The sequence below is a fragment of the Calliphora vicina genome, chromosome 1 (assembly GCF_958450345.1).
Source record: "Calliphora vicina chromosome 1, idCalVici1.1, whole genome shotgun sequence".
Lineage (NCBI taxonomy): Eukaryota > Metazoa > Arthropoda > Insecta > Diptera > Calliphoridae > Calliphora > Calliphora vicina.
In genome coordinates this window covers 172,346,337-172,368,907 of record NC_088780.1, presented here as the reverse complement: position 1 = coordinate 172,368,907, position 22,571 = coordinate 172,346,337, and the positions used below count along the sequence as shown (strand labels likewise).

At 30.2% G+C, this 22,571-nt stretch overlaps 2 protein-coding genes and 1 non-coding gene across 3 annotated transcripts; 1 reads left to right on the top strand and 2 right to left on the bottom strand.

Moving 5' to 3' along the window:
• Window positions 1-1,930: 1,930 nt before the first annotated feature.
• On the bottom strand, window positions 1,931-6,064 carry LOC135961259 (uncharacterized). Its single transcript, XM_065512759.1, has 2 exons — window positions 5,585-6,064; window positions 1,931-2,165 (listed from the first exon to the last, which is right to left on the bottom strand). Exons 1-2 carry the CDS (start codon window positions 5,631-5,633, stop codon window positions 2,116-2,118), a joined length of 99 nt encoding a protein of 32 aa, XP_065368831.1. The 5' UTR covers window positions 5,634-6,064; the 3' UTR covers window positions 1,931-2,115.
• A 4,230-nt stretch (window positions 6,065-10,294) lies between these two features.
• TRNAP-CGG (transfer RNA proline (anticodon CGG)) lies at window positions 10,295-10,366 on the top strand. The gene has a single exon. It is a non-coding gene; the product is annotated as a tRNA-Pro (tRNA).
• Window positions 10,367-10,418: 52 nt separating this feature from the next.
• Window positions 10,419-21,097, bottom strand: not (non-stop). Its single transcript, XM_065498251.1, has 6 exons — window positions 20,908-21,097; window positions 20,677-20,856; window positions 20,223-20,624; window positions 11,481-11,591; window positions 10,640-11,427; window positions 10,419-10,573 (listed from the first exon to the last, which is right to left on the bottom strand). The coding sequence occupies exons 2-6, from the start codon at window positions 20,794-20,796 to the stop codon at window positions 10,531-10,533; spliced, it is 1,464 nt and encodes a 487-aa protein (XP_065354323.1). The 5' UTR covers window positions 20,797-20,856; window positions 20,908-21,097; the 3' UTR covers window positions 10,419-10,530.
• Between the last annotated feature and the right edge of the window lie 1,474 nt (window positions 21,098-22,571).

Below are 22,571 nucleotides of genomic sequence, written 5' to 3'. Positions count from 1 at the left end.
GTTTTTAAATTTAAAGATAACAAATAAAAAACATGTGTGAAATAAAATAGTTGGAAAAACCTGATTATTGAACTTAACGCCGTTAAATGTATAACATCTTTGCATTTATATGAAAAACATCAAAATCATAGTGTCAGTGCAAATTAAATGTAAACAAACACTTGTATTTCTTAAACAAAAGGCCGCAAAAAAGTAATTTTTTTTTTCAATTTTATTTAATAGTTAAAATATGTAGTATTTTTAGATGTCTTTCAAAAACTCCAAGACTGGCAATTGATGCTGATGGAGAAAACCAAACATCAAACGGCAATGATAGAAAATAAATATGAATAAAATACCTATAATTTTACTTTTTTCTAGTGAATAAAATTGCAAAACAAAGCGGGAATTTAGGAGTGAGTGGATTCAACTTTTTGATTGGTTGCAGGAGAAAGATGGAAGTTGTTTTTGAATTGTATGCTTCAAAACAATCTTAAATCACTGCTCCCACATAAATAATGGAATTTGCTTCGGCTAAGTGATATATCTTTAGATATTAATTCTCGCATAAATTTGTTCGGGAAAATGTAAGCACACACACAAAGATGGATTCAATGAACTCTGTTATAGTGACATATGTAATTTTATTTTTAATATACTTTAACTTTAACTTGCTGCTGCAGAACGAAAACATAATTTATGACAAACCCTAATATAATAGCAACTTAACGACATATATAAAAATCGATTAATTATTTTCGAATTTATTCACAATTAAGTGAATTCGCTCATTTTCACAAAATTTTACTTTTTTGTTTGATATACATAGAACTGAGTAGGTAATGGTTCTTATTTCGATTGACTGAATTTTGAAAAAAAAAAATATATTTTTTATATAAAAATATCCAATTTTTTGTTAAGAATTATTTCATTATGACAAACCCACATGTAATAGCAACAAAATGATTTTGTTGCCCTGTGTAATCAAATGCTTATATTTATTTAAAATTAAATTTTTGGTAGGATAGGACAGAATTTGGTAGGTTTTAGAGTGTATGTTGGTAGGAACAATATTTTCTTTGTGGCAACGCTGACGGGTGATACAATAACAAAATACATACAATACATTCTCATGAATTAGGTTTTTGGCTCTCAGTTACCTATCTAGTTGTTGTCTATGGTTCAACCCTTGAAGAGAATAGTTGTGTCTTAACATAATACTTGTGTGTCTTAACAAATTGTTAGTGCAAAAAATTATTTTTGGCCAAGATATTGGGTCAAATTACCTAATGTGAATGAAATATGTATGTTAAGTATGTAACAATTCTCTAAGTAATTTATCTATAAAATAAAAAACAGGTTTTGCTAGGGTGCATTAACAAATTTTAATATGTAGAAGTTTTTATTAGGTTATAACTTTTTTAATTCTTTTATTTACACTTATAAATTTCTTTTGTTTTAAATTCCGGTTTAAAAACCTATTCGGAAAAATGTTCTTCCTAAGACCATTTTTTTGGTTAACTTTGGTTACAATCTTTCGAAAATAATTGTAATTTTTTTTTCGAAATATTGAAGAAATAGCTATCTAAACTATTTGGGACCCACATTGCTAAGAAGAAATGGAAATAAGCTACATGGATTAGAAAAAAACACATGTTTGGCCAAAATGTAAATGTTTGACCACCTCTAACTCAGAGAGTTCTTGATCAATCATGTTGAAAATTGTGCCTGAATTACTATCCAATAGGACTATCATTGGTGCAAATTTCATCACGATCGAAAGACATCGATTTCAAAAGTTGGTTACTTGACATGAAATCCCCCATATATCATGATTAATAGATTTGGCAAGTGAAGCATTCATATGTCAGTTAATCATCTAAGCAACGACGCTGTCCTTATTTTGTTTTTAAAAAATATGGTCATATTCTGTAAGTAAAACATAAATATATTTTAGTGTACATACTTAATTGTTTATTGTCTAAAATTTATAAAAATCCAGAACGATTTTATGTAGGTAAGCGGCATCATGTTTTGATTTTCAATTAGTATATCTTTGTCTTAATATCACAACACAGCTGCTATATGTTTTTATACCAAACAAATTTAACAAGGTTATTATCCATGTTCGTATATTTAAATGGATAGCAATATAATAACGGAAAGAATACCAGCCAAAAGAAGTACTGGAGATGAAGGTAGTCCAGAATCCGATGATATAAAAGAAAAAGAAAAAAAGTTATATTAATTTAATGTTAATATCTCATAGGAAATATTGCAGTTGTTTAATAATAACGCGTGCTACAGTGATAAATACTTGCCAATAAACGAAAGTCGAGTACTTTTTTTTCTCGAAAAATTTCGAATAAAAATCACCTACAGTGAGTGTCACTCCAAATCGTACAATATATATTTTTTAAATATTATGAAATTATACAGGCAATAATAGGTGATTATATAAAAAATTAAAAGTAATTTTATTAATTGGAACAAAAAATATGTATTTCAACAAAAAAGTTAACAAAACCTCAATTCGTTAAAAAAAATATTGATGAAAATTAAAGAACATCACAAAATACATATTTCACTTAAATTCGTACAATTATATTAAATTATAATTAAAACTTTAAAAATTAAAAAAAATGTTAATATTAAATAATCCTAATACTTTGTAGGGTATCATTTGCTATTTTTTAGTGCCTTTACAATTTTAAATGAAGCGTTGATATTCTGGGCACTGACAGTCTTACCCAATTTTTTTTATTTGTGGATAAGGGCAATTAAAATTATACCCAATTGTCTGATAGGTAATAGCACTCACAATATAAAAATAGCATTTTAAAATATTTCCAAAATATCAACTTTCTAAAAGTAATGAATAAAATTTGACTACGATGGTGTACGATTTTAAGTGACATTCACTGTATTATGAATTAATGGCTAATTAAAAAGCAGCTATGGCGTTATTCTATAATTGTTGTTGTTCATTTGCTGGTACGATGCTAAGACCCCTTTCACACTAGGCAATTTAGTTGCGCAAGTCTCTTGCCCAACAACAAAACAGCATTTACATTTTTCTTCTCCTTAACCCGACATTACCTCTGTCATCAACAAACACAAGAGACTTGCGCATATAAATTGCCTAGTGTGAAAGGGCTCTAACTATATCTTAAACCAACAGGCCCAACTATAACGTGCATAAGCTAGCTTAAGTCAACTTTGCGAATACATGTAATAATATTGTTACGTTGTACCTTTGTATAAACCGGATTCTTTTAAATTAAAAATAAAAGCCAAGTAGTATAACAATTATAACAACTCTTTATTAAAATTTACATAATAACAGTTTAAATAGTCACTCTGTGTTTTGAATCTCAAATACACTTTTATATTTCACAAGAATAAACACACTTAGGGCTATTATTACAACTTGCATTTAAGTTCGTAATAGTAAAAGTTAGCTTTAAGTAATAAAAAAGGTACCCTTAAAGTTAACTTTTACTATTACGAACATAAAAGCTAGTTGTAATAATGGCTTGATATTGACTCAATCAAAATTCACGATTGGTTGCTCGCGCTTCATGTATTTATACAACAGTGACATCTCCAAGTAGTTTAATGAACTTTATAAAGGGAAAAAACTCGAATGTTCTATTTCCACAATGATCACCTAGAGCTTATAAACAATGTTAAATCAGCGTGTTATCATCGTTGTTTATAATTTCAATAGAAAAGTTTTTAAGTCCCCTTTTACAATGCAGAAACTGAAAGGCAGACAGACGAAGTTTGCCGAGGGATTGAAGAGGTAGAGTGTATGGTACACAGGTTTAGGTTAGTTCAAAAGAGAATAAGAAAAATGTCTGTCTTTCAATTTCTGCATTGTAAAAGGGGACTAAGCATCATGAATGTTGCAAGCAACCATTAAAGACCGTTAAATTCAGACATCTGGTTATCGTTATTTCAAACCAAGATGACCACCACCAGACATGTCTTCCAATGAAGTCCTTTCATCACTCGTTCCATTAAACGCTCTAATGCGGCTGGAGCATTGCGGAGTCCAAATAGCATCACATTAAACTGTCTTATCCCATCAATTGCGCCTTGTATTTTTTCGAAATCTCTACTTGCCAATAACAATTTTCAAAGTCCAATGTGGAGAACCATTTTGTTCCATCATGGGTGTCGTCAATTCTTGGTAGCGGGTAGCTGACCTTCTTGTTAACGTCGCAGAGTGGGTTGAATAGCATGTAAAACTTGTGTTTAACCGTCCGTTAGTCGCAATCATTTTCAATCGAGACTTGCCACAATATATCAAAATTGATATCAACAAAAGAAAGGCACGTTTGAATAATCTCTTCACTTTTAATTTGGAAAACATAAAAACAATTTTAAATTTAAACCCCCGTATTCATAAAAAAATTTTAAATTTAAACAATGTTTTAAAGCAAAATTTCCATACAAAATTTGATTTTAAAACGTTGTTTAAATTTAAAATTTGTTTATGAATACGGCCAAAAGTATTTAAAAGAGCGACAAAAGTAAAATCGCAGTAAAAATATATTTTTATCAAAAAATAGCTTAAAATTTAGAGTGTTTAAAAAAATGTACAACAAAAAAATGTTTGCCTGTATCAACCAGATCAGTTGCGACTAACGGAAGGTTAAAGTACAGGTCGCAATTTTGAAGATATTTCGATAAAATTCGGTACGTGACTAAATCGGTCCATTTCCTCCATAGTACTTACGTTGTAGTGCAACCATTATGTCATCATAAATATTTCTATTGCTAATTTGTACGCTTAGAATTACAATAAATTTCGCTTAAATACACCTCGTTACAAAAATTTAATGAAATAATATGAGAAATAACAGTTTTACAAGCAATTGTATTAAAAAGTTACATTTTGACAATACAGTAGTTTATATTATTATGTTTTTATCTTCTCGTGTAAATTTCATATTATTTGAGTTGGGACTTTCTGCATGACACCAACGATATGCAAGTCCGTTAGAAAATCAGAAGTAAAATATGTTATTAAAAGAAAAAAATCAAAATGATTATTGGGATATTTTTGAACCATGGCAGAATCAACCTGGTTGATTCTGCCATGTTTTTGAACTACCTATTTGTAGGAGAACAAGACACGGACCATTGATTTGTTCCCAGTAGCAGTTTATACTTTCTTAATTTTTTTTCTGTTAATATTCACCGGCATTGCTGAAATCACTTTTTCTGTATATCATAATATGTATCCTGAATTACTGTCATATACCTAAATTCAAAAAGTATAATAAAAATAATAAATAAAAAAATTTAATATAATAAACATTTAAATTTTCTCTCCGTTCTGGACTAAAATACATTTCCCTGTCAGACGGATTCGGATTCTATCCTATTTGACCTATATTTCTTCTGTACTCTGCCAACATTTGAATAAAAAGAAACATGAAAAACAACGAGAACACACATTTAGTTCAAACAAATGAATCGTTGAATTGAACTAGTTCGTTCATGAACTACCCAAGATTAGTACGCAGCTTTATAATAATTTTATGCTCTAAATTGGTTTGTAGTGCTTACAATATAAAAACAAATTTAAACATACCATCATATAAGTCAAACTTCTCAGTATGTAAAGAGAACACTTCGTCCATGATAGTTGATTTCGGGCACACAAAATTTATGTCTGTTGCAAAACTGTACCCGATTAATTGCGGCAATATGTTTCGTATATGTAGTGTTCTTGGTGTATAATAACATTAATGAAAAATTAATTAAATACTAATTTTATTTTAACCACAATTAAAGAAATATTACATATCTAACTTTTACTGTTCTTGTCAAAAGTGTAAACACGATGCAATTTGTACTAAATATATCAGAACATCTGAAGGTCTGATGTAATATTTATTTGAAATCACATGCTTTGTGTTGTAAATAAACAATATTTGCTAACAATTACTATTTCCTTCTAATTTTACAATATGATCACCCTTTGTTAAAATTTAGAATGTTCTTAAATATAATACTAATATTTTTCTCATATTTTGGTGTTTCTTTTGATGTTTTGTGTTATAGATTTATATTCAAGACGAATTTATAGAAGGTGACGAAAGAACTACAACATGTACAAAAACAACAGGTACTTTCAAAGTAAATAAATAACGTAGCGACAGTACTACAACAAATACAACATTTACAAAAACCACAAGCAATTTTGTTTTTGGTTTAAGGTCTGAGCTGTCAAAGTTGCCTGTTGTTGTTTTTGCTTTTGGGCTTGTTCTATTTTTCGCCACAACAACCACAAGTGAATTGACAGTTCAGACCTAATAAAAAAAATAGTCAGCTGTTCTACTGAGTCTACTCAAAGTAAATTAATTTACTTTGAGTCTACTTTATTAATTTACTTTGCGTACTTTGTTTTTCTCAAAAGACAGTTGACGTTGCTGTTCAAGGTGCATTTAATAAGGTGCCATCGACAGCACAGCTGATTATAGAAATAGCACGCACAAATGTCAAACTACATATATAAGAAATATCCGCCCAAGGTGCATTTAATAAGGTGCCATCGGCAGCACAGCTGATTATAGAAATAGTACGCACAAATGTCAAACTACATATATAAAAAATATTCGTCCGTACGTCCATATGTCAAACTCTATATATAAAAAATAAGTGAATTCGCCTGTATTTATTTCAATTCGCCAATGCTGTCACCTTGTTAAATACGCCTTGTTGCTGTTTTTGCTTTTAGGTTTGTTGAATTTTTCGCCACAATTTAATTGACAATTCCAAGGCGTATTAACAAGGTGAGTGCATAAAATCAGCTGCTTGTTAATTCGCTGTGGTTTTATGTACACTATATGTCAAACTTTGTTTATGTTTACATTTGTTATTGTAAATAACAAAGTAATATTTTAATTCGCCTTGATTTTGACATTTACGTTCATTTTAACAAAAACAAATTGCCTGTTGTTTTTGCATTGTTGTATTTGTTGCCGGGACACACTCACCTTGTTAATACGCCTTGGAATTGTCAATTAAATTGTGGCGAAAAATTCAACAAACCTAAAAGCAAAAACTGTATCAAGGCGTATTTAACAAGGTGACAGCAGTGGCGAATTGAAATAAATACAGGCGAATTCACTTATTTTTTATATATAGAGTTTGACATACGGGCGTACGGGCGAATATTTTTTATATATGTAGTTTGACATTTGTGCGAGCTATTTCTATAATCAGCTGTGCTGCCGATGGCACCTTATTAAATGCACCTTGAACTGTATGTACGGTAAATGTCAAAATCAAGGCGAATTAAAATATTACTTGTTATTTACAATAACAAATGTAAACATAAACAAAGTTTGACATATAGCAAGGCGAATTCATACAAGATGGTGTCAGTTCTACAAAAACAACGATTGGTCTTAACAAATGTCAAAAAACCAAAATGAAAAATTAAACAAATAAGTATTTAAACTTAATATAGTGTAGATAATTGAATAGTGAGGGCTTTACTTATTTATGTAAACAATAAATATTTTGTTAATACGATTGGAATATGTAGATATTTAAATATAAAAACAAGCTTTGACAACTGTTAGAACCAAAAAGTGAAAAAAAAATTATCAGCTGTTTGACTGACTCCACCTTGTATAAATTCGCCTTGACATATAGTGTACATAAAACCACAGCGAATTAACAAACAGCTGATTTTATGCACTCACCAACAAGGTGCATTTAATAAGGTGCCATCGGCAGCACAGCTGATTATAGAAATAGCACGCACAAATGTCAAACTACATATATAAAAAATATTCGCCCGTACGCCCGTATGTCAAACTCTATATATAAAAAATAAATGAATTCGCCTGTATTTATTTCAATTCGCTACTGCTGTCACCTTGTTAAATACGACTTTCTCACCAAGGTGCATTTAATAAGTTGCCATCGGCAGCACAGCTGATTATTGTAATAGCACGCACAAATGTCAAACTACATATATAAAAAATATTCGCCCGTACGTCCGTATGTCAAACTCTATATATAAAAAATAAGTGAATTCGTCTGTATTTATTTCAATTCGCAACTGCTGTCACCTTGTTAAATACGCCTTGGCTCACCTTGTTAATACGCCTTGGACAATTCAAACTTATAAACAGTATGGCCAGGTCTCAAAAATTTTTGCAGGTAAATCCTAGCCAAAATAATGCTAAAAAAATGCTAAATGGATTTTTAAATGCCAAAAAAAATGCTAAATTTTTTTTTTAATAATATTATGAAGAAATTCTTCACTATTTGTACCGTTGTTTCTACAAATTATGTTTGATTATATAAATAAAACAACATCGAACTCAAAAACAAAACAAATTATTTATTCTTGTGGATTAATTCTTTAGTTATTTGAAAACTTTGGCAGCATTTATTAAATCTTTTCAATTCACATCTTCTATAGAGGAGTGAATTCATTGTATTTAATATTATTCTATTTCTTATTTTATTTTTTAAAAGATTCATTCAGCTAAATACACGTTCAACTTCTGCATTACTAAATGGCAAAACTAAAAATTTCATAACAAAATGGGAGGGGTAAAAATGAAAAATAAATTGAAGCTAGAAAATGCTAAACAAATTATTAAAAAATGCTAAATCTGGCTGCAAAAATGCCAAAATGGTCATACTGCATATAAACAAGTGAACAAGGCGTATTTAACAAGGTGACAGCAGTGGCGAATTGAAATAAATACAGGCGAATTCACTTATTTTTTATATATAGAGTTTGACATACGGACGTACGGGCGAATATTTTTTATATATGTAGTTTGACATTTGTGCGTGCTATTTCTATAATCAGCTGTGCTGCCGATGGCACCTGATTAACCTAGCGTTTACACATGCAAGTAACAGTTCGAAAAACACAATACATACATACTTTTGCACTAACACAATCACACATGCAGCCACTTGCAGCTCACTGCCTACTGAATTTAGGTGGACAGTGATTTTCGACACTTTCATACAAGTGATGACAAATAGAGTTGCCAATAAATAGCTTTTAAAAAATTTATCAGAAGGTGGTAAAATAATAATTATATTTTTAACTTATTTTATGTATTTTTGTAAAAGAAAATAGTACAAATGACCACTAATGCTTATCGTTTTCGTAAAAATAGAAATTTCATTAGTTTTAATAAATAAAATTGTTACTAATATCTATAAAAATTGTTAACCTAACATTTTCCCCAGAAATTTTTATATTTGAATATCATGGTAACACTTTATTGTTATGAATAAAAATAATAAAATTTGGTTTCAAGCCGCAAATGGACTTAAAAATAACAAATGCTGATATATAAAAGGTTTATTTATCGAATTAGCTGTAATATTCTTATATTTGTGGCATTTTGAAGACATCATTCTCCTTCGCTAACATTTACAAAATGAACTTTTACTTGCATGTGTAAACGCTCAAGCAACTTGTAGACATTTCGATGTATTTTCGACATTTTCGATAATAATACGTATTATCAACTTTCATCAATCTACTTGCATGTGTAAACGCAGCGTAAATGCACCTTGCAAGTGAACAAATAACAAATCTAGGCGTATTTAACAAGGTGACAGCAGTGGCGAATTGAAATAAATACAGGCGAATTCGCTTATTTTTTATATATGTAGTTTGACATAATGGCGTTCCGGCGAACTAAATGTAATAAACATTATTTAGTTTATTAAAAATTTATTTTTTTTACAATTAATGTTTTTTATTTTAAAACAACAGCAAAAAAAGTGTTGACAAGATGAAAGTTGTAAACAAACTGCAGGGCACACTTAGAAAGGTGACTGCGATGAAACAGCTGATTATTTTTTTTATTCAGTTTGAATTGTCAATTCAATTGTGGTTGTTGTGGCGAAAAATAAAACAAACCCAAAAGCAAAAACAACAACAGGCAACTTTGACAGTTCACCTACTTTTTAACAAAAACAAAGTACCTGTTGTTTTAGTATTGTTGTAGTGATGCAGTCACCTTTCTAAGTGTGCCCTGACAAACTCGAGCAAAAAATAATCAGCTGTTTGATTAATGTCACCTTGTATATCATTACACCATGGTCTTAATCATAAATTTTTTCGATAAGTTACAACTCTGACAAAATATTACATCCATTTAAATACAACATTGTATAATAAATGGTAATACATTTTCAATTCAACCCTGCTTGGAAATATGTTCAACATATTTGGTGAAATTGTGGAGAAATTCACCATGATTAGTGCTGATATATTTATACGTAGTTAACTGCTCAGTGAGTATATGGCTCGTTGGTCTAGGGGTATGATTCTCGCTTCGGGTGCGAGAGGTCCCGGGTTCAATTCCCGGACGAGCCCAAACTTGTGAATGTTTTGTTGAGCGGTTTTTAAAAATTGACAAAAAAAAATATAATATTTCTTATCATGGTTTTTATTTTCATAATTAGTTTGTAACAAAGCAGTAAAAAAATGATATAAAATTATTTTTCAGATTTTAAATTTCATTGGAGTCAGTCACCAATCTATTCATACTCCAAAATATTTTTATGATAAAACAGCAAATAGCTAAAAAAAAAGAAAATGGGTACACAACATTATAAACAATTTATAAAACATTAAATTTGTATTTACCCTTCACTGTCTAAGACCTGTTTTAGAGTTGCTGTGGTTATTATATGGTCGTCACATTTAACCCATGTATCCTTGTGATGTCTGACATAAGCGGTATAATGACCGGCATCGATAGTTCCAACATGATTTACCACCGCATACAACGAATAACGAAAATCACCATAGGCATTATTTTTATCGGACATAAATGGAGTCATATCAAATTCCACGGGAAATGATATGAAGGTAGAAATTTTCTTATCTATGAGTGACGAATGTTCGAAGCGTTTTAAATGAAAACTAGCCACACTGGGTAACGTACGCAAGCTAAACTGCTTAGTTGACTCTTGATAAGATTTACATGTTGAACACTTTATCTTTGCACTTGACCCTAAGTGTTCTGCGCGGGTATAACGTTCTAAACAATCAATCAGAGACTTTGGTGTGGCACCACCATGTGCCGTTTCACCCAAATCTAAGGAAATATCCCAAAATGGGTCGATGGTTGTTGATACTCCATTGCAAGATTGGCAAACTACATCACTTTGCAACATGCCAGTAAAAATTTGATCTATTATACAGTTACACTGTGTTAGACAATTCGTATGTGTTGTGGACGAGGTTGATTTGTTTGCACTCTCAGACTCAGATTTTGCTTTTAAACAATGTCTATGTAAGACGTCCAATGTTGCTATAAAGAATTCATGCGCATCTTGTTGTTCGTAGCCTGCCAAATGTTTGGCGTGATTCCATATTAAATGCAATAAGCGATGTAATGATAAAGGCGATCGCGAACCAGAATAAAATTCCTTAAAATTAAGAATTATTTTTTATAAACACATTTATTAAAGGCTAATTTTACCTGAAAAAGTCTCGATACTTCACAAACTAAACACTTCAGGGATGATTTTGCATTACATTCGTGACGATCGGATAGAAAGTAATCACTTAACAAAGGAGTGTGTATTAAAGCCTAAAAAATAAAGTCACCATCATTTGCAAACAAATATACATAGATATGTAGTAAATCAAAATTCATATGGATGCCTCTTTGGCAACATGATTAACACAATTAAAATGTTTTAGATTTTAGTTCTTAATTATTTAAGGTCTCAAAAGGAACTTTCTTCAAGTAATTTTTAACAAAATATTTGAATAATGAAAATAATAAAAATATTTAAAAAATGTAGATTTAGAAAACTTTTAAAGTTCTTCTTGTTGTTATATTATCATAAAAAATCTAAGTTTCTAAGATCTTATCTCAATTTTAGTATCTTCTCTAATAACACTGTGAACGAAATTGACACTTTTTTGTTGTCAGTTTTTCCAACTTGCATAGTAGCTTGACAGTTTTTCCAACTAGCACAGTGTAATTAGCCAACCACGAAAAAATCATCAAAAAGGACTTGAATTGGCATTTATAAGATATGATTTTTTTGATAGTTAAAAATAATTATGATTTTAGGTTTGGCGACTGTGAACTCTCAGCAAAAAGATTCGTATTTTAAATATGTTCTACTTTTTAATTATATGTAATATAATTACTAATTATATGTATAGTTAAATATTAATCGAATTATTCGAATAATTTAAATTTTTTTAAAAAAGTAAAGAATGAAGTTTTGATGTCGACAATGGATCATAAGGTCTATTTAGATAGACATTAAAAAAGGTCCAAAATTGCGCCCTATATTTTTAAAAAAGCGGACCATGGTATGGCAAAATTTTAAAATTTGAAATGCCTATAACTAGGAAATTATAAGAGATAATAGCACACGCAAGCATGTTTTTTCAAGATCTAGCCGAGCGCTTTCCAAAAATATAAATCGGATGGGAAACAAAAAATGGCACGTGTTTAAAAATTTTATATGTCGAAGGTACCCTACTTTGAGCCCCCATACCGCCGCCCCTGGAGCATTTGTAGGGCCCATTTTAATAACTTAAACTCGAATACTCCTTGGCTACGCCTAATTCAAATTTAATTCTGCCCCACTGTGCATTTTAATGAAAAATCTTACCTAAAGTGATAGCAAATTGGGCATTGAAGATGATTATATATTCCTGCAAGATAACGACCCAAAGCATACTACACACAACACAAGGCTTTGGTAGTTGTTTAATAAAACAAAAACAATTGAAAACTCCTCCCCAGTCACCAGACCTAAATCCCATAGAACATTTATGGGATTTGCTGGAGTGAAAAATACGAAACCATGTAATAACATTGGAATGGAGAAATATTAGTTCCAAATACAGCGAAAAACTGGTTTCATCAATGACAAAACGCCTTCATAATATTCTTGGACGTCGGGGTTATCCAAATAATTATTAAAATACAGTTTAATTTATAAAAATCAGTAATATTTTTTTTATGTACGCAAACTTTTTTACCTACATGCGGAATTGAATTTTGACCAACCTATATGACAAACAATGTCATCAAAAGGGTAGTCTACACACTATCCGCAAATTAAACTTCAATCGTATATACTATTTTGGCGCCCCAACCAATTGCACTAGTGCAACATGTAAATCAAACTCTAAATGTAACTCGAAACAACACGACAGCTTACTAAACAACACTTGATGAATTCACAAACATAAAATAGTCAAGACAGTCTCATAAAATCCACAACAACAGAATGAAAATAAATTAACATGACAATGACTAACAATGCAGAAAATCATATGACAATAGAAAAAAATCCATTAACAATGTTTACATTAATTGCCCCATAAAGAACCACGATTGATAGTAGTCAAAAAAGCATAAGCGGATCAATGATAACCAAAATTTTATCATTGCCAAATTAGAGTTAATATCTACAGAATATACCAACATATTAGGAGCAAAAATAACTGAAAGGTTGTCTTTCAGTTATTTTTGCTCCGGAAAATAAAAAAAACCGAATAAATTACAAGAAAACAAAGCAAATGACACATGACTATGAACAAAGAAAAGAACAACATTAAGATTAGCCCGTCAAAAACTTAAGAATGAGATAGCAGATGGGAATGACATTATTAAGAGTGCCAGTCCTGATGATCAAGACCATTCCCTCTCTATAATCAATCTGAGTTTAAAAAAAACATTAATGAAATTTCCACAAACCAAATGATGAAAACTTTTATGTGCAATAGATATCAATGAAATGTTATCTGTCTCCAGTGTTGCCATTTCATGGCGAACAAAAAGGGCTAAATACTTAGAAAAAAGTGGCTAAAAAAGGGCTAAAATTTTTAATTAAAAAAATATGTACATACATTTGACACAAAAAACAACTTGGAATGTTACATTTGGCTATGCCGAATAGACAAACAAAAATGTATGAATATAACACACGTTCAAATACAAGAAAATAAGAATATTTATTCCTGTATGTTGATCCTTATCATTAAAATAACGTAATATGGAGCCACACGTACATATATCATATGCCGATGTTTTTAAAGCTTCGTATTTATCACCTGGCCTGCAAAATGCTCCTAATTAGGCAAATTTTTTTATATGAAAGACAAATTATGTATAAAGTTATCCTTTGTGATAACTTCGATGGAGAATATGTTGATAAGTGAATATATGGCAAATATAACTCTCAATGCAGAAAAAAATATTCTAAAAATTTTACACGTCGCCGGACAAAATTGATTTTCATTGGCAAAAACATAAATTTTGCCATTAGTTAGTGAACATATCAAAACTAAGGTAGCCAAAATATGTAAACATAAATATTTAATTTAATTTTGGACAAAAGTTAATTTTCTATATTTTATCAGATAAAAATTATCATAGCTAAATTATTATCGATAATGAACTGAATTTTTCATTCTAAATTGGTTGGATTGTAGTCTTTGAAAACGGTATACTACATAGCATGTGTTATAAAATATTTGTTAAAGTACTATATTTACGTCAATACATCGCCCAGATAATGTTAAAAGTATTCTCTTTAACCTTATATATGATTTTATAAACGCCCGGACCCGCGCGTAAAACATTAACATATTTATTAACAATTTTTATTCAAATAACGTCCATTTTCTCTATATTAGTTATGGCATTTTTTTTAATGTATGGAAGGTCCAACAATTTGTATGTGCTTAAATTGTTTACTGGTTCAACATTTTTAGTTAATTTTTGTCATAATATCCCTGACAATTTTTTGAACTGATTTTACTAATTTTCAACAGCAAAAATTTCAGATCATTAGAGTAAATATATAATTTTCATTAGAGTAAATGTATATGGCTAAATGAAAATAAAAAAGGCTACAAAAATGGCTAAAGGCTAAATTAATTTTTTTGTGGCTAAACAAGATTGAAAGGGCTAAATTTAGCACATAAAGGGCTAAATTGGCAACACTGTCTGTCTCTATCAATATAAAGAAAATGTTTGAAGCAATAAAAATCAACTCACAAGTTTATTACAATGATATAATCAATTATATGCAATATACAATACATTCACTCAACACAACCAAATCCACTTGTAGTAAATCTTTATATATATTTCCTATTACTATTATAAACTTTGTTACTTTTAATTTAATACTCATTGAGATTATGAATTTTGTTAATTATTTTTTTATCACATAAATACATACACATCTGCTCAAAATAATAGATACACCTAATTGGAAAAAATTTAAATGGCGGTAACATTGAAAATTTCCTCGCAAGCGTTAAGAATACATCATATTATTAAAATTTCTATCTGGCAATGTCATGTCAGTCAAAAATCTGGCAACTATTTGCTTTCATGTTGATTTTTAAAAACGAATTTATTTGAATTACAAAAAATTATTTGCTCATAAAAATAGATACACATCAGTAATTTGTAATTTATTTATATACAATTTTTTTTTTGTGCAATTTTTTGTTCCTATTTACGTGAAACAGTAAGTATAATTTAAATTTTAGCAACAATTTTATAAAAAATAGGACTCTTTTGAAGAAAATGGGACGAAATCATCATTGTACCGAAGATGAGAAAAAAATTGTTCAAACGATGAGAAATCAAGGAAAATCATTACGGGAAATAGCAAAGAGCATAGGAAGATCTTTACATTTTGTCCAAAATGCTTTATCTAAAAAACAAAAAAAAGAAACTCGCGGTAGACCAAAGAAAACCAGTCCAGAAACAGATAGGCGGATCGTCCTTATGGTTAAAAAAGACCCTTTCATATCATCGAAAGCTATTTCTGCGGAGCTATGTAACGAAATCAGTCCACAAACAGTTCGTCGTCGTCTTTTACAAGCTAAATTGCCGGGAAGAATTGCCAGAAAAGTGCCACTAATGCGCCAAAAAAATATCAAGACAAGATTAGAATTTGCTAAAGAGCACTTACAATGGTCCGTGTGTGAAGGCGAAAAAAATGGAGAAATATTTTATGGAGCTACGAAACAAAAATAAATTTGTTTGGAAACGACTGCCAAAGAAATGTACGCCGACCAAAAGGAAAAGAATTCCACGTTAAATTTACAAAAAAGACGGTAAAACATGGCGGGGGAAACATAATGGTTTGGGGTTGCTTTTCATGGAATGGTGTTGGTCCGATATTCCGAATAGAAGATACCATGAATGCTAGTGGGTATAGAGACATATTGGAAAACGTAATGCTTCCATATGCATCGGAAAATATGCCATTAATATGGACATTCCAGCAGTACAACGACCCAAAACATAGTTCAAGATTAGTTAAAAACTGGTTCTTGGAGAATAACGTACCTGTTTTAAGCTGGCCCAGCCAATCCCCTGATTTAAACCCAATAGAAAACTTGTGGAGTGAATTAAAGATAAGGCTTTCGAAGGAAGTTTTCAAAAATAAAGACGATTTATGGGAGAAAACGCAAAAAATATGGTACGAGATTCCATTGGAGAAGTGTCAGAACTTGATATCCAGTATGCCCAGAAGAGTGGAGAAAGTTTTACAAAACAAAGGTGGATATACTGGATACTAGCTTTACTTTAATAATAAACTAATTTTTTTAAGATAAAATTTATTAGCTTTTGTTTAATAAGAATTTTTAAAAATGTATCTATTATTATGAGCACCAAATTTTTCGAAATTTAAGAAATTTAATTTACTTTATAATATTTATTATTAATTATGAAATATTTTGTTTTTGTTTTTTACTCTCCTTTTAACTATAAATAAAAATCGACTGAATTTTTTTATAATTTTACAATATACCATTATTTTTTTTCGTTTTTAAAAAATAAATTTTGGTGTATCTATTATTTTGAGCAGATGTGTATGTAAAAATTTTCATTCGAAACTATTTCTCAAACATATAACATTAAAAATATTATTTATAAAAAATATAAATATTAATTCTAATCATTAACCCTCTAACCGGCAAGGCTGCCTTTAGGCGGGTATGTTAAATGTATGTAATGCTGCTTTATTTGGTTATTTTTCCCGTTATAACGGTAAATATGTGTAAAGGACAAACAATTTAAGCACGTAAGCACGAATTTGTAAAAGCAATTTTGAAAAAGAAAAGATCAAGATCCAGAAACATATTTCCCTGCCTCAAATTTAAACTGAATATCATTTAGAAAAATCAAATATATATCATCAAACGAAAATTTATCAAAATAAGTATACTTTCCATATCGTAATTTCCTTAACATCATTATTAATATAAACTCATTACTAAAAAAAACTCACAAATTTGAATACCTTAGTATATTGTTATTATTTGTTCACGCGGAAATGCAATTTGCAACTAAAAGAGTAACACAAGATACACCTAAATATGAATACATTATTACTGTGTTACCTCAGGATGTTATCATAACTGTACTTGATTTAATTCAAAATCCTCCTTCAGGTGAACGTTACGAACATTTAAAGAAAATTCTTATTGATCGTCATTCCATGAGCGAAACCAGAAAATTGGATAAAATCTTATCTGTTTCTGAGATCGGAGACCGTAAGCCATCTGAATTCTATTGATCGTTAGCCTTACTTGCTAATTCAAATTTTAGTTCAGACGTTCTAAAGAAACTGTGGTTAAGAAAATTACCAACAAGTTTAAATGTTGCCTTGACTGGTTCGAATTTGACAGATATTTACGAATTAAAACGTTTAGCTGATAATATATGGGAAGTATTGCATGGTAATGAAATTGCTTGTGTTAGAGACGCTGCTCCTACACAATCCAATTCATCGAACATAGAAAAAAGTAGTTGGGAATCTGGTACAACTACTGCCAACATTTGTAATAGCTTCAATAATCTTTCATTAGATATCACCTCAATTAAAAACAGTTTAGATGGTCAACAGTATAGACATTCAAATACACGTTTTAGTAGAAGTAGAAGTCGATCTCGTTCTAGATCTAATAACAAAGACTGGGTTTGTAGATTTCATTATAGATACGGAAGTGAAGCAAGAAAGTGTGAACAACCTTGCTCTTCAAACAAAAAGATGATTCAGCAAACTAATTAGTTCCATTATCGGAGCGACAGATAATTGGAATTTGGACTTATCGTTTACGACAAAAGCAATAAAATTAAATTTTTAATCGACAGTGGAGCTTTTCTCCCATCTTCAAAATTTAAAAACAAAAGACAGTTTCTGACATCATACTAACGGCTGCTAATGGTTCAAACATATCAACTTACGGTAAGAAAATGTTGCATGTAAATTTAGGATTACGTCGCGAGTTTCAATTTGTTTTTATCATCGCTAATTTCTTCGAAAAGAAAGATAATGGTTTTGGAATTCCATTTTGGATTTGTTGTAGAACACTACCAATTGCTATATTAGAAAGTCAATTCGGCTTCGTTATTAAAATGATTTAATAAAATACTTGAAGCTAATTGATCTTTAATGATTTCTAAAGCCATACAACTCTCATTGTCCTATTCTACTAATTTATTTTTGTTTTTTAATGCATGTGTAATCATTGTTTGGATTGGACTAGATAATTCTGCTAACTTTTGAAAATATCTATGATAATAATTTACCATTCCAGTTTTCAAAGAGGATTTAAAAGCAACTTCCGCCGAAATGCTGTACGGTCAACACATAAGATTACCTGGAGAAGTTGTAGTTTCGAACATGGAAGAAACATCTTTTAACTTTTTAAATAATTTAAAAGAATATTTTAGAAATGTTCGTTCTAATTTATCACATCACAAAAACAATAATTCAGATGAAAGATCTCTTAACTTGCAAATATGTATTTGTACGCGTAGACCAAAAAAGATCCTTACAACAACCATTTGAAGGACCGTACAAAGTAATTGAAAAAGATAAAAAAAATTTATGTTAGATATGGACGGAAAAATCAGAACGATTTCTATCGATAAACTGAAACCTGCTTATACCGAAAACCCAAATACAGAACAGACTTTAAATAGAACTATAAAGAGAGTAACATTTAATTTATTAAATATTAATCTTTCCGAAGGGGAAGTATTGTAGTAGATCTTTATATATATTTCCTATTACTATTATAAACTTTGTTACTTTTAATTTAATACTCATTGAGATTATGAATTTTGTTAATTATTTTTTGTCATATAAATATATAAAAATTTTCATTCGAAACTATTTCTCAAACATATAACCATAGGGTAACATAGAGACGAGACGTCATTGTCAAAAACCTAACTCTTGCAACAACAAAATACATACTAGTCAATGTATTTTGTTGTTCTATCAGACATATGATTTTTTGTATTTTTGTTTGACAAATCGGAGTGTCTCGTCTCTATGTATAATTCTCTATGCATACATTAAAAATATTATTTATAAAAAATATAAATATTAATTCTAATTATTATTTTATATAAAATAATATTACCCACACCACTTTTACATAATATTGGCAGTTGCTAAATAATTATCAAATAAGGAAGAAAACTTCTGTAATAGCATCAATGAATTTAGATCTATATCACATTCCATTATCAGTAGTGAACATCGCATAAAACTCAAACCAGGAACATATATTCAAAAATGTTAAAAACCAAAACAGTGTCAAACGGCACTCAAATGTAATTGAACTACCACCACATAACAACCTGATAAACTGACAACAAAAAAGATATAAAATTTGTAGCAAAGAAAGTGTTAAGACTTACTGAAGCAACATTTAAGGAAATCGATTGAAAGTTTTTATTCCTTTAAAAATTTTACTATTTAAATAATAATTTTTAAACGTTTGAACAATATAGGGTGAATACTAAAACGCCGGTTTGCAAAGTAACCCAAAAATTTTTTTTTTTTTTTAATTTCGAAAAATGTATAAAAGTGTAAAAAAGATTTTTTACATACATACATATTTAACAAAACGTTCGCTTGATTTGGTAAAGAATGCAAATAATTTGAATGTTTTGGAACTATCTAATACTTGGAACTGTTGGAATTTTTCGTTATTTTACTCATAATTTACCAGGGGGTTACTCCCTAATTCGATTCGAAAGAAAATCTTTTCGAATTGCAATGCATTTAGCACACATTTTCGAATTCGGATTGAGTTACGCATTTCTGTGTTTAAAATAGTAGTTTACAAAACGTTTGCATGCAATAAATCAGTTAAACTATGTACTATAGAATAAAATAAGACCCACCCAAAGCAAAGTTACCTGTACAATGCAATTCATGAAACACGTAGACCCTAAGTTGATAAGTCCCCTTAAGCCAACAGTTTCATTAGCTCTAACATGTCTACGCCTTGGATTGGCCAACATTAGATTCGTTTCTTTTGGTGTTGGTATCCATGGTGTCCAGCTAAGACTCTTTTGCAAATCCTTTGTCTCTAATTTTCTGTTAATTGAAGCGATTTCTCGACATCTTGCATCATATATAAAATCACGACATGAACTGCAAAATAATGTGCCGTGGGAAAGCTCCAAAGCTATTGAATGTTTCTTTGCACGTAGATGAGAATTTATATGTGAACCGCGACAAGCAAAGTATATGCAATGGAGACAGGCCAAAATCTGTATACCAAAACTGCCACATTCGAAGCAGCAACAAGTTAAAGCCTGCAATAAATAAATATTTAGTAATTTCGAATATTTGTAATTTATATCTTACCTTTTTTTCTCTCGCGTCTCTATTTATGCAAGCGGAAAAGTATGCATCTATTATTCTGTATGTGTCTAAACCATGCTCTTTGACAAATTGTTGAAAATGTTTACATCCTGTCTCCGACATTTCGTTGTACTTTTACTGCATCAGTTGTATTTATATGTGGCTTAATATATATCCAGCAGTCTAAATAACTATTTGATATTATTCTTAATTTGATGTATTCATAAGTCTTACTTGTTCTTTAAAAATTTAGACGATAATTCAGTCAAAATTTTCAATTTCGCTAATTTGTTCTTTTAGTTTTAATGAAAAGACATTTGGATGATTCAATTGTTATAGTCCAATTTTGTTTAAGTTGATGTGAATTTTAGTCTCGAACTGAAATCTTTTTTGAAAATTATGTTAGGCCCATACAAGATTTTTTTTCTTTGTCGAATTTTTAGTAAGCTTACTGTAATTACAATAATCTAAATAAAATGCTAAAGAAAATTGTTAAATAAATCTGAACAATTTGTTAAATTATTATCCACCCTAAAACAACAAGAAACACTTTCTGTATATAGCAGGGAACCAAAGTAAATTAATAAAGTAGCGACACTACTACAACAAATACAACATTTACAAAAACCACAAGCAATTTTGTTTTTGGTTTAAAGTCTGAGCTGTCAAAGTTGCCTGTTGTTGTTTTTGCTTTTGGGCTTGTTGTATTTTTCGCCACAACAACCACAAGTGAATTGACAGTTCAGACCAATGTAAAAAAAATAGTCAGCTGTTCTACTGAGTCTACTTTTTTAATTTACTTTGCAGGGAACACTTAACAAGATGCAAGGTGCCATCGGCAGCACAGCTGATTATAGAAATAGTACGCACAAATGTCAAACTACATATATAAAAAATATTAGCCCGTACGCCCGTATGTCAAACTCTATATATAAAAAATAAGTGAATTCGCCTGTATTTATTTCAATTCGCCACTGCTGTCACCAAGGCGTATTTAACAAGGTGACAGCAGTGGCGAATTGAAATAAATACAGGCGAATTCACTTATTTTTTATATATAGAGTTTGACATACGGACGTACGGGCGAATATTTTTTATATATGTAGTTTGACATTTGTGCGAGCTATTTCTATAATCAGCTGTGCTGTCGATGGCACCTTATTAAATGCACCTTGGCTGTCACCTTGTTAAATACGCCTTGACAAGATGGTTGCATTTCTACAACAAAATATACATATCAAGGTGCATTTCAAGGCGAATTTATATTTCAGGTGGTGTTCAAGGCGAATCTAATAAGGTGACCTCACGAGAAAAGCTTATTACAGAACTAACACGCGATAATGTCAAACTGCATATATAAAAAATATTCGCCGGAACGCCATTATGTCAAACTCCATATATAAAAAATAAGTGAATTCGCCTGTATTTATTTCAATTCGCCACTGCTGTCACCTTGTTAAATACGCCTTGGTGGTGTTGATAGCACAGCTCAAGGTGCATTTAATAAGGTGCCATCGTCAGCACAGCTGATTATAGAAATAGCTCGCACAAATGTCAAACTGCATATATAAAAAAATATTCGCCCGTACGCCCGTATGTCAAACTCTATATATAAAAAATAAATGAATTCGCCTGTATTTATTTCAATTCGCCACTGCTGTCACCTTTTAAATACGCCTTGGCACAGCTGATTAATGTTGTTTAGATCAAAGTAAATTAATAAAGTAGACTCAGTAGAACAGCTGACTATTTTTTTACTTTGGTCTGAACTGTCAATTCACAATACAACAAGCCCAAAAGCAAAAACAACAACAGGCAACTTTGACAGCTACTTTATTAATTTACTTTGGTTTAGATGTTTGAGCTGTCAATTATTTTGTGTTTGTTGCGGCGAATGC

Excerpts from the sequence above, each read along its gene's own strand:
- not (XM_065498251.1), bottom strand. The coding sequence starts at position 20,796 with ATGTCGGAGACAGGATGTAAACATTTTCAACAATTTGTCAAAGAGCAT. Across the intron at positions 11,592-20,222 it reads TCATGAATTGCATTGTACAG|GCTTTAATACACACTCCTTT; the intron begins GTAACTTTGCTT and ends TTTATTTTTTAG. Across the intron at positions 11,428-11,480 it reads AAGTATCGAGACTTTTTCAG|GAATTTTATTCTGGTTCGCG; the intron begins GTAAAATTAGCC and ends CTTAATTTTAAG.
- LOC135961259 (XM_065512759.1), bottom strand. The coding sequence starts at position 5,633 with ATGGACGAAGTGTTCTCTTTACATACTGAGAAGTTTGACTTATATGAT. Across the intron at positions 2,166-5,584 it reads GAAGTTTGACTTATATGATG|TACTTCTTTTGGCTGGTATT; the intron begins GTATGTTTAAAT and ends CTTCATCTCCAG.